The 10,989-nt window shown below is 46.9% G+C and overlaps 1 protein-coding gene across 1 annotated transcript; it reads right to left on the bottom strand.

Moving 5' to 3' along the window:
- Positions 1 to 3,314: 3,314 nt before the first annotated feature.
- Positions 3,315 to 7,074, bottom strand: LOC122397853. Its single transcript, XM_043397303.1, has 2 exons — positions 6,630 to 7,074; positions 3,315 to 3,475 (listed from the first exon to the last, which is right to left on the bottom strand). Exons 1-2 carry the CDS (start codon positions 6,913 to 6,915, stop codon positions 3,318 to 3,320), a joined length of 444 nt encoding a protein of 147 aa, XP_043253238.1. The 5' UTR covers positions 6,916 to 7,074; the 3' UTR covers positions 3,315 to 3,317.
- Positions 7,075 to 10,989: the final 3,915 nt, after the last annotated feature.

The following is a 10,989-nucleotide window of genomic DNA, read 5'->3' on the forward strand; positions in this document are numbered from 1 at the left end:
CGTCCCTTAAAAAGAGCTAATTTTAGGCCCGCCTTTGACGAGGGTTGCACGGCATCGTGGAACGACAAAATATTCTCCTCGCGTGTAAACATCGCGAACACAGTTCGGATCGAGTTTTTATTTTTCTCCTCGCATTTACGATTTATTTTCGGCGACTAAATTATATATTTTTACGCCTCAAGGCAGGGTCTAGCGTCTCAACCGACTTCACATTTTACGTTTACTTCTTTCAACTTGATAATTCGCCCTGTAGCCACCAAAATAATTCAAACAACGAAGAACCACTGTCCTAGGACGCTACGATCCTGAACCACGATGGTTTTTAGTGACTCTGCAGAATCGTGCAGGTCAAAGGGGCACGAAAAAAATGTCAAATGGTCCATGTGGCATAGAAACGGTCATCGGGACCAGTTTTCGCGAACTCGTGGCAAAGGGGTCGAAAGGACCGGCCACTCGATATGAATATCCTTTAATTACGACGGGCGGTTAGTCCCCTTTCGGAGCTCGTGTTTACAGGGTATTAGATAATATGGGGACCAACGGGGCCCGTGAAGCGAGGAAAACGAACGGGCGCGTGCTACCGTTGGAAAATAAAATGCCACTCGGTGAGTTCGTTAGTCCATTGTGGACATCATTTGGTGGCTCTCGATCGGACATTACCCCCCTCATTTACCATTCTTCGATCCGGTGAAAAGATCGTAATTTATCGCCGGTTACGTTGCTTCTTCTGACCCACGGTTAGGGACGCGTTCGTCGGTTGGACGGAATTTTTTAAATACCCGGCAACTCGTTCATTTTGGACGCTAAACAGGATTTTTCTGTCGCGTACGTTGCATAGAGTGTCTCTGAAAGATAATCATCTTTTCAGAAATAACGGCCGCGTGTTATGTTGACTTTGAAACGGTGGTCATTAGGCATTTGATCGCTTAACCTGTATTTTACCGGCGCAAACCGAAACGTGTAAAAAAAAGATAAAGAACCGCCAACAAAGGGAACACCTTTCTGCCAATTGCAGAACCGTCCGATCGGGTGGTACGTAAAAATACTACAAGACGAACAAAAAAAGCAGAATGATCCTGCATCAAACGATGGCTAATGAAACCGTTGGCGTATAAAAAGTGATCGATTAACTTCGGTTCCGTCGGAAGAAAAGAAGTTTGATCGATCGCGCGCGGATCGGCGATCCATCAAAATCGTCCCGATGGAAGTTCGCCCGGGTCAGGTGGAATTTCAATGTAGGCTGCTTTCATGGCTAATTCAATCAATTAAGTCTGCGGTGGGGCTTGCTCTACACGTGTTCCGACGATAAACAGTCCATAAGCGCGCGTTTGGCGACGCACCTGGATTTCACGTTCCTCGACGACCAATTCCGAAAAGAGAAAATTTGATCTACGGAAGGGCGTCTGCTTCGTATCTGCCATAACGCGTTGGCGTTCTTTTTCTTTCGTACTCCGAACTGTCTCTCTTTTCTCGAGTAATTGGATATCGCAACGACGAGGTCCTTAACGATCTTGGATACAATAACGCCGATGAGGTCACATCCTGTTTTAGGTTTCCAATTATACTCCGAAGCTAAAACGTAAGATTCGAACGCAACTTCTCCTTCGATATTCGCCGGTACAGGCAGCAATATGGTTTCGATAAGAATCGATTTGTTTAAATGAAATATGAAAGAAACTTTAGTCGGTTAACGGTTCCTTGCTTAAACGTTTGGTCGTAACGGTTTGAAAATCATTACAATGAGTAGGGTGTTTAGTCGATATTCGATTTAACACGATCGTACAGGCCACGAAAACCAGCCGTATTAGTTACCATTATCGAAATGACCAGCTAGGATGACAGCCATTAAAACCATGAACCAGCTGCTTCCCTTCGTTGGGCTCCCCCATGGTAGAAAACCCTGCGGTGCATCACGCATTATAATTAACCGTCTATATACCATATTCGGCCACCCCCATACTCGTACCTCGCCGAAGATAAGTAAATGCTCAGACACGCGTCTACACAGGGTGTACTAATAAAAATCTACCAAACAACGTTGCTGTAGCTGTAACTTTCATATTCATAATACTCAATACAAGACGTAATCCTTGGGAAAAGTTTCAGGACAACAACATTTTTATACCTTTTTGATAGTACTTGCTTCAGTTTACTGCTCGAACTACCTTTCTGAAATACATCATCTTCTTCAGATACCCTATGGTTATGCAGTTTAACAACTTGTGGCTCACGTTACAAACGTATTAAGAAATCCTATACGAATACATAATGTAATTTAAAGCTTGCTTGTTCTAGCTGCCTAATAGGCAGAATAATAAAATAGGGAACTAACAGATGTAGGAGTTAATTCTCTTGATCCACCCTATAGTGTACCCCACGCGTATACCACGGACCTCCATGGCTCCAGTCCAGGTGGATATTACAAAATGTTCGTTACAAATAGTAGCCGTATTCTTCAGCTGCCTAATTTTCGACTATCCCAGCCGAGACCCTCGTGTCGCGTGTCTAACAAACTTTCAATTTGTTCTCGAGTCAGCTGGACAATTCGTCCAATCTTTATCGCGTTACAAACATCTACATGTGTATACTCTATCATCGTATGCTCGTGTCTGATGCCTAACAATGTATTTTTCTAACGTTAACTATCTTTGCTATACAGGTCGAGGGATGAAGGAATTTGTAGACAGCACGCGGATGCGTATGAAAGCACGATCGTTTATTATTCGATTTCCCTTAAATTACTAGTTGACTAGAGTTTTCAATAATCCTAAGTTTTCGGATATACATAGGACATTTTCCAACATCTCCAAAGACGAGACCAAGGAGAGAGGACGTTTCATTTTCGTATTCGATTATTCTTTGGAGGCGCTGCATACGTTGTTGGTTCATCGAAGAACCAACCGATTCAGGCTTTCGACGGCTCACTGGCATTTTACAAGACCTTTGTCCACCGCAAACCCCCATTGAAACTCGTCAAGCGGTAACCTTGTGTTTTGACCACGTCGAGAGGATTTTTTCTCTTCTCGTCGAGGTCAAAACGTTTTCCCCTTTTATCTACTTCGCCGATTGTGGAAACTAGGCGACGCTAATTGTGCTACTCGTGACAGTGAGCTCGTCCCAAACCTCCATAAATCACTCAGTGCGGTATTTACAGGAACATTACAATTAACAGTTCGCAATTAACGCTAACGAGGACGTCCTCAACGATTGTCTAGCTCGGAACGACGATGGATATCACGAAAGAACGGCGACGAATAAATATACAGAGTTCTATGACGCGATGCAGCGCTCGTAAACATATGCGATTGGTTCTTTTCTCAGTTTTGCGACGCTTTTTTCGATGACTTCATCGTCGTCGTCGTCGTCGTCGCTGCCTTCGTTGTTTTCGACACTTCGATCTGCTGCTTCGAGGCATCCAACGATGATGTAAGGGGCTTCTTATTCACCTCGCACACCTTTCGGGCCCGCCAGTAATCTGCACAAGCGAAAAATAAACCAGGTTTCAGATTAGTATGCACATTTCAAGTGAAAGTCGGTAATTAACAAGCTCGAAGTTTAATTTTTTTAGAAAGGATATGAAATCGATGGTATGGGCTTTAGTCGCGAGTGTACCGTAGAATACCCCTTCGAATTGGTCGTAGCTAGGCGTTGGTTGGAAAAGGAAAGCAGAAGAAATTTCAAGGAAAACCGTTGCGAAATGTTTGTTCGCAGAAGCATGTTGTACGGTTTCATTGGGCAAGAGGTAGGACGACACTTGCAAAAGTCGGAGGGGTCGACTTATTGCGACGCAGTTTAACCTGTATGGGGAACCACACCACGCGAGAAACACGAAATTTCCACAACAAAAGCCACGGACGGACAAAACGTCTTGCGGACACCCTATTTTCGATCAGGTAGTCACCTGAGCGCCCTCGCTGCTTTCCTTTTTCTTTTTTTTCTCTCGATTTCTTGTCCTTTCCCTGGCCGGCAGGTGCGATTTCGCGTTAGCAACTTCTTGTTTACATTGTTCGAGATCCACGCAACGAACAGGCACATAGCGAAATTAAAGAAACAGGGATCGCGGTATCGAGTACCATTTTTCTAGAGCAGTTCCCCGATATTGACAAGTGCAGAGGCTTAAACAAATCAGAGGAGAAACAGAAGCGGTCAAGCAACGGCCATATGTCGAGGACGCGTTGATCCTTTCTTCCTATCTCCCGTTCTCCCTTTTCGCACTGGTTTGCCATATGGCGCGCGAAACCGAGCTTTCTTAACTAACGTCCTCTGGTTTCCCCCGCTGGCTTGAATTCCGTCGAGGATTTCGTCTGTCAACATCTGTTTCCTCGCCTAGTCGCGCCACAAAATATCTCGAAGCACGACGGTTCTCGAGGGGTCCGACGTCTACCTGTCCATATGCTTCGAGCGAGATTCGGGCACAAAGATCGAGATTACCTTTGTCCATAGAGCATCGCGGAGGCCCCTCGTTCTCAAGCGTTTTTCAATCAAACGAAGGATTTCCACCCAAGGAGCCTGAAAGGAGGTCAGTTTCTTTTCGTTTCTTTAAAGAACCCGAATCTCCTCTTCGTTCCATCCCCGACGAATTAGACGTTTCCAAGACTCGACAGAAATTTTCATTTTCGAGGATCCATAGTTTTCCGTTTCGGTATTTCAGGGCGAAAGATCGAATACACGTTTCCAGCTTCATTACCGATCGATTGGAATGCAATTATAGGAATCTGTGTTTGTCTAGTCGTATGCGGGTCGGTGGTGTGGCGAAACGCGGGCAGGTACGAGGGGGCTGAAGGTAACTGCCGCCGGCTAAATGTAAATGCAAATGCGGTTATAAGAAAGCACCTATTGCGACAGGTGGTGCACGACCTTCCGAAGGTCCCGTTGACGGTATCGCGTGCTCGCGAACCTGATTTAATCGTGGGAAAAAGACTCTGTAGTTCTTACAGTTCCGCAGCGGGGGCGACAGGTGTCGGTGGAAAATGGCTGGTTGCGATGCCTCGCTCCGTTGACTTTCCACGGATCTCCGTACGCTTCTTGCCCGAAGAACCAACACAGCTGCGTATTATCAAGGCGTATCGCCTCGCTCTTATGAAATATCCGACTAAACGATCCGTTTTTGCGCCGGTCGGGCGTAAATACTGCTCATACGCGCCTCGACGGAACAATGCAACTTGCATTGCACCGGTGCATGCGATACAACTCCCGGAAATTCTTCGAGAGTGGCGGATAAAGGATAAATTTATGTGTTTTAAAGTACAACGATTCAAAGATCAACAAATTTAAACGTGCATCGTCGATAATCGTCGTCATGCATCAAGGATAAAGATATAAAAGCTTAGAGAATGGACAAAGTCTGATCGTGAGTTAGGTTCCATGCACGTGGACTGAACGAAACAATGACCAGTCGGAGAGACGCCTTGTATTGTCAGTGGCAAGCTAACGAAGACGCTAATGGTAATTGGAATATTATTCGCGAACGGTCGCATGCGAAGTGTGCACTTGGTCGACATAATGTGATATCCATTGTGCAATTTGTGACCGTTGGGGTGCATTGGCTCCGGTGCGCGAGCGTGCAAAGGAGTTAGGCCCGAGGAATGCAAAGAATGCGATCGTAAGACCGTCTTATTCCATGAAAACTGGGGCCCTTCGATGAGTCACAGGACCCTTCAGGTATTTCGTCCGTCTTGAAACATGCATGACTCATCGGCGTGATTCATGCGACGGCCCATGGGTACACTTTCTATACCTTCCCGGTCCCCGTCGTCCGAACTTCTACGTCAATTCTCAGCTATGCGATTGGAAAATACCATTCGATCGTAAGAAAAATCGACAAGAAAGTCGTAACTCGTGGTTAGGTGGTTCGCTGGGTGGAGGCCGCGCGTAGAGGAAGGAAGCGGGATGGCCTACAACGGGTTTGTAATTTTGGAAAGCGATAGTGGCCGGAGCGGAGAGGGCCCGTCAGAAAGTTTCTGGATAGTCGCGTAAAACCAGAAGCTGGGAACGGGCAGCGAAAGAGGGAGAAAGAAACGAGGCGGAAGAGGCGCGGAGGAGCGAGGCTAGACTAAGAAAACAGGTCGGAGCCACGCGACCGGCCTACGCTGCGCCTGCGCCTCCGGTGCCTTCCCTTTCCACGCCGAACGCCATCGCTTTCCCGCCAAAAAGCTACGATGCTCTTTACCACGATGCTACGCTTATCAAATTTATTTATACTTCGTGCACTCGCCCCGTTCCGTTTCTCCGTCCATATTTCCGATACAGAGGCACGATTTGGCTCGTTGTTACTCAAAACCGCGTTCGCTCCAAACCTCGCGATCTCTTTCTCGACGGACGTATTTCTTCGTAAGATTTCGTACCACGCTATAACCTCAAAACGAAATTCTTGTCGAAAATATACGATAAAAAAAAATGGAGGATAGTCGTAACAACCATTCTTGGAACCTGCCACCATGGGCAGGAAGCTTCTAAAGTTCCATGGTAAGAGCTTTCCGAGTAGTGCTGAGTCACATGCGACGTATCGCGGATACTTGTACACCCAGGAAACCGTACGCTCCATTATCTTTTAAGGCTTCGCGTAGAAATCCGTAACTTCACTCGCGAGGGTAAGCGAAGGGAAAGATAGGATAAAATTGTGTACTCACCGTGAATACTGGTCTGCCTCGAGTACGGGTTGCATCGTTTCTTCGGCGACGGTTCGTACTTGTCATGGTGTTTTCTCTGATAATTGTTCTCCTTATCCTCCGAACGCGGATCGACGCCCCATCGTTTCGCGAACTTGCTTCTTTCCATGTCCAGCGCCTCTTGGAGCATTTCCACCGTCTCCCTGGAGTTTGGCTTGCCGAACAGACAACGTGGTACGCGCGAGGCCATGGTCGTGCTGGACAACACCGTGAAGTGAACCTCGCGACAGATCGAAGCTGCCAGCATCTCGAAAACTTCTTCTGTTTCGGCAAATCGAGCGAGCAACGTGGCGGGAAAGAAACAAATTCCGAAATTTGTTCTTCGTGCGACGGGTCTCCTCCGAACGATTCTTCCGATCACGCTGCGTCGAAAACGAAAGGTGCGAGGTTCTGATTTCTTCCTGTTGGCGCGTTCTGTGCCCCCTCAAGAGTCGTCCTGCAGGTATTTCGATCGATTTCCCTCGACTTTTCTGTCAAGTTTCCTCGAGAATTCCTCACCGAGCCACAATGAACCGAACTAGATAACTGGATTCAAGTCTCTGGTCTTCACCGCTCGACGGCCAGACTCCTTCTGGTTGAATCTTCAAGGCAGCGAAGCTTGGTTTCGAGTCCACCGTTTCGTCGAGCCACGAGGTCCGATGTGACCCTTCCACCGGCCTCACCAATTCAAATCTGATTGGTGCGCCGCCATGGTTGCGCAGTAAAAATGGCGCGCACGTACAGTCGTTCCGTTTCCCTCCAACGTTAGGGTCTTTTCCTTTTCCAACTTATCGAGCACGCTTCTCTCCTCGTTTTATCGTCCTTTTCTCTCTTTCGCGCCACGAACCGTCCAACGGATTATGCTAAGCGATTTTGGTCAGAGAAGGGAAGAAGAGGCTCGCGCCATAAAGCCTACCTTTTATTTTTTTCTAAGTAGCACCACGTATAGAGCGATCACGATCGCGCGAACGTTCTCCTATTCGAGAACGTGCACAGTGGTTCCTCTCCTCGAAATCGCCTCTTCTTCCCTTCCTTTATCGTCGTCATTTTTCGCGGTTCGCAGACTAGGAAACAACGTCACTCGGTCAGCTTTGTTTATAGAGGGTGTCGCAGAATGCGCGCTCGTTCTCATAGAAAAAATATATTAGAGCAGACAAGACAATTTATTTCTCAAAATCGTAATGTAAAAGAAAAATTCTAAACGCTGATATTTTTATGTTTGATTTCCTCGTGCATCCCCATAATATGCCGTGCGTCCATATTGATTCTAGGGCTAGAACAGAGCACGGGGCTTAAGATGGTTTAAGGGAAAGGATTCGGGGAAACGAATTTTAAAAGAGGTCGTGTCAGGTGACGGATCCTCGAACGTCCGGAATCGTTCGGAATTACCGATACATCGTGACCGAGGGGTGGTCAGACCGATTGTCGTGAATAAGTGCCACGTACGTATTTTTGCGGGAAGGGCAGCGTTTTACGACGAAGAATAAAAAAGAACGATCGGCCGAGAGCAGGTGGACCAGACCGGGAAAGAGGGAGAGACGGCGTAAGAACAAGTTTCGCGCCGAAAATTTACCGGTGTCGCAAGTATTTTTGCAACAAATCAGAAACGCGATACGACTCGATCGTCGTTCGGTTTTCGAACAAGGGGATACCAATTTTCGTTTTCTCGTCGCGTCTTGTTTTTGTACACGATCAATTGTAATCGAACGACTTTGGTGGTAGTGTTGCGTCGCGATACGCAACACGATAGGGGTTCGTGTTTTCTATGGCGCATTGTGAATGTCAGCGAGCGAAATCATCCAAGGTCAGGGTTTAATTTTAGTACAAGGCCTTGCGCTTGATACTCCAAACCGGACGGTTGCAAATCGTTCTTTCTATTAACACTTCGGGAGGCGCGTACGACTAATCGCTGTCAACGTTTCGGATAAAACTCATTACTTTTTCGAGCGAGATACTTGCTCACGTATGCGTGTGTGCAACTAAAATGCAAATCGAAACAACTTGATGAATCGCGGCCCAAGGACTCGGACGAGGTTCGTTCTAGAGCGATGGGGGTAAATTCGACCGTTACAGAAAGCGAGCTGAAAAACACCATACACTGTAGATCATGCGGGCACGCGAGCATATGCGTTCCGTATATGTGCAAGGCGGCCTCGAGTGTGATCAAAGCACGGGCAGGTGAACATCGTGACCACGATGGTCAGCCGCCGTAACGATTATTACCGAGGTTTGTGATTGTTTTAAGAGATTTTTCTCCAACCATTTCTCCCAACCCCTCGTCGTACGACTTAATTTGTCGGACGTATGCTACTTAATTTATATCTCTCGTTAAAAAAACCATTGTTTTTTTTTTTATATTTCTCCATCGGGCGTCGTAAAAGAGCGCTTTCCGAATTTTAATTCAGAATCGTTTCTAAGAGCAACCGTTGGATCCTCGAGGGAATATCGACTTCCTCCTCGTTCGTCGTTTAAACGCGGGAACATCGATATCCGTGGGGGATTTTCAGTTTGAAGGCTCGGGAGCTCCCCAACGAGTTCGTTGTTTCCGGTCCCGAGCACCCAGACCGGAATACACTCGGGGAACACGATGACGTCAGTGCATCGTCGAAAATTAGAGAGAAACCGATCCGCAGGGGTTCTGTGTCAGGATGTAGTTAATACCCGCGACTTTAACTCGAACCGAAGACGATTACCGGTATCCGATCACTTTCCACGCTTCTGAACACTGTAATGGACAAAACGGTTCTTCGAGCGTTCGATTTTCAACGAACTTTTCGTCTCCGTGCCAGTCTCGGTTCACCTTTGCATTTCGAAGCGAACAACCGTGAAAGTAATTGTTAAAAGTGAATATTTTTGGAGGGGAAACGATACCGATCGCCACAGAAAACTTGTCAGGAAGATAGAATAGGAGTAGAGAAGGAAATCGCGTAGAATGGAATTTGAAAATTCGAAACTGAACCCTTTAGCCAGCGGTCCGAACAGCTGGCAGCATATGTTCCGTGCGAATGAAAGAAACGAAACGTCTTTTTGCCGCTGAGAATACCCTTGTCCGGCGTTGTTCTTTTTCTTTTTCCTTGCAAATTCTCCCTGGGTCAAGGGAAGCTGTTTAACGTCATCGGCGTAACGTACACCGATCGGCATGTTTGAAACTTCAAAGCGATATCCTAGTGTGCAGCCAACGATAAGAATCCGATTATTGCTGACCGAGCGTGTCGGTATTATTACCGAAGCACGTGCTTCTCTTTTCTGAAAACTCCGAAACACGTTTCGAACAAAACGTGGTTGCATTTAGATTTTTAAACCATTTGGATTGGAGACTGTTTGGAAGCAAGTTCATCGATCGGGGGATATTTACCTTACGTATTTCCGGTAGCTGTTGATAGCGTTATCAAAGTACGATGATTCAGGGACAAAGGAATGGAAGGGACGAGCAGAGAAAAAGAGAGGATGAAACAAAAGGGGACGTGTTCGCAATCACCTGTACGCTCAGGTATCCCGGAGCGTAAGAAAACAAAGCTGGCTTTCCACGTGCACGTTTATCACGAGGAAGCCGACAAACAAACAGAATCCACGTAGGCGCGGGCGTCCAAGGGAATTCGATCCTTTCCGTGGTGTTTTGTCATCCGGTCGCAGGCCACGAGTCGCCGCGATCCTCCTCTCGAATTTTTCTCAATTTTCCCCGACGCTCGTCGACCGCAATCCTTTCTCGTTGGGCTACCTGGCCCCCCGGAAAATGCTTTTCGATGAAACGCTCGTCTCCCCCCGTATTCCTACTCACGGTTCCGTTAAGCGGATGTCTATTTTCCCTCGCCAGATGGAAATTTCTCGTTTATGCATCGCGCGTGTCATGGACCCGGAGGATAAGTGTCGGCGGGGGTGGCCAGCTGCCCCGATGCAGATGCTCGAGAAATTCTGGAATTTCGACGGCACACGCCGAGGGAAAAAAACAAACGTATTAAACAAACTTTTCGACCGGGAATGCTGTTTGGAACCGGGGAATGTATCTCGACGTGGTGACCGAGAAAGAAAATACTCGAAGCCGGAATCCACTTACAGAGACCCTCTTGTAACACGGCATTCTGAAAACACTACCCCAAAAATTGCGACAGCTCTCCGATAACATTGTTCAACGCGTTGAGCATTTCGGTAAAATATAATCTACAAAATTATCGTTACTTTCAATTTGATTTACGAGAAGTTTAATTGGCGGTGCAGAACTTGTGTGTTCGGTCCAGTCGTTGGATACCACGCGAATGAAACGGAGTGCGCTCTCTCCGGATGGTGTCTTTTAACGGCAGAAATTATTTGTCGACAAGGTAACGTTTAATATACGTGCAAATAA

The sequence above is a fragment of the Colletes gigas genome, unplaced genomic scaffold (genome assembly GCF_013123115.1).
Source record: "Colletes gigas isolate AHSC1104 unplaced genomic scaffold, ASM1312311v1 Colletes_gigas_Sc00010, whole genome shotgun sequence".
NCBI classification, from domain to species: domain Eukaryota; kingdom Metazoa; phylum Arthropoda; class Insecta; order Hymenoptera; family Colletidae; genus Colletes; species Colletes gigas.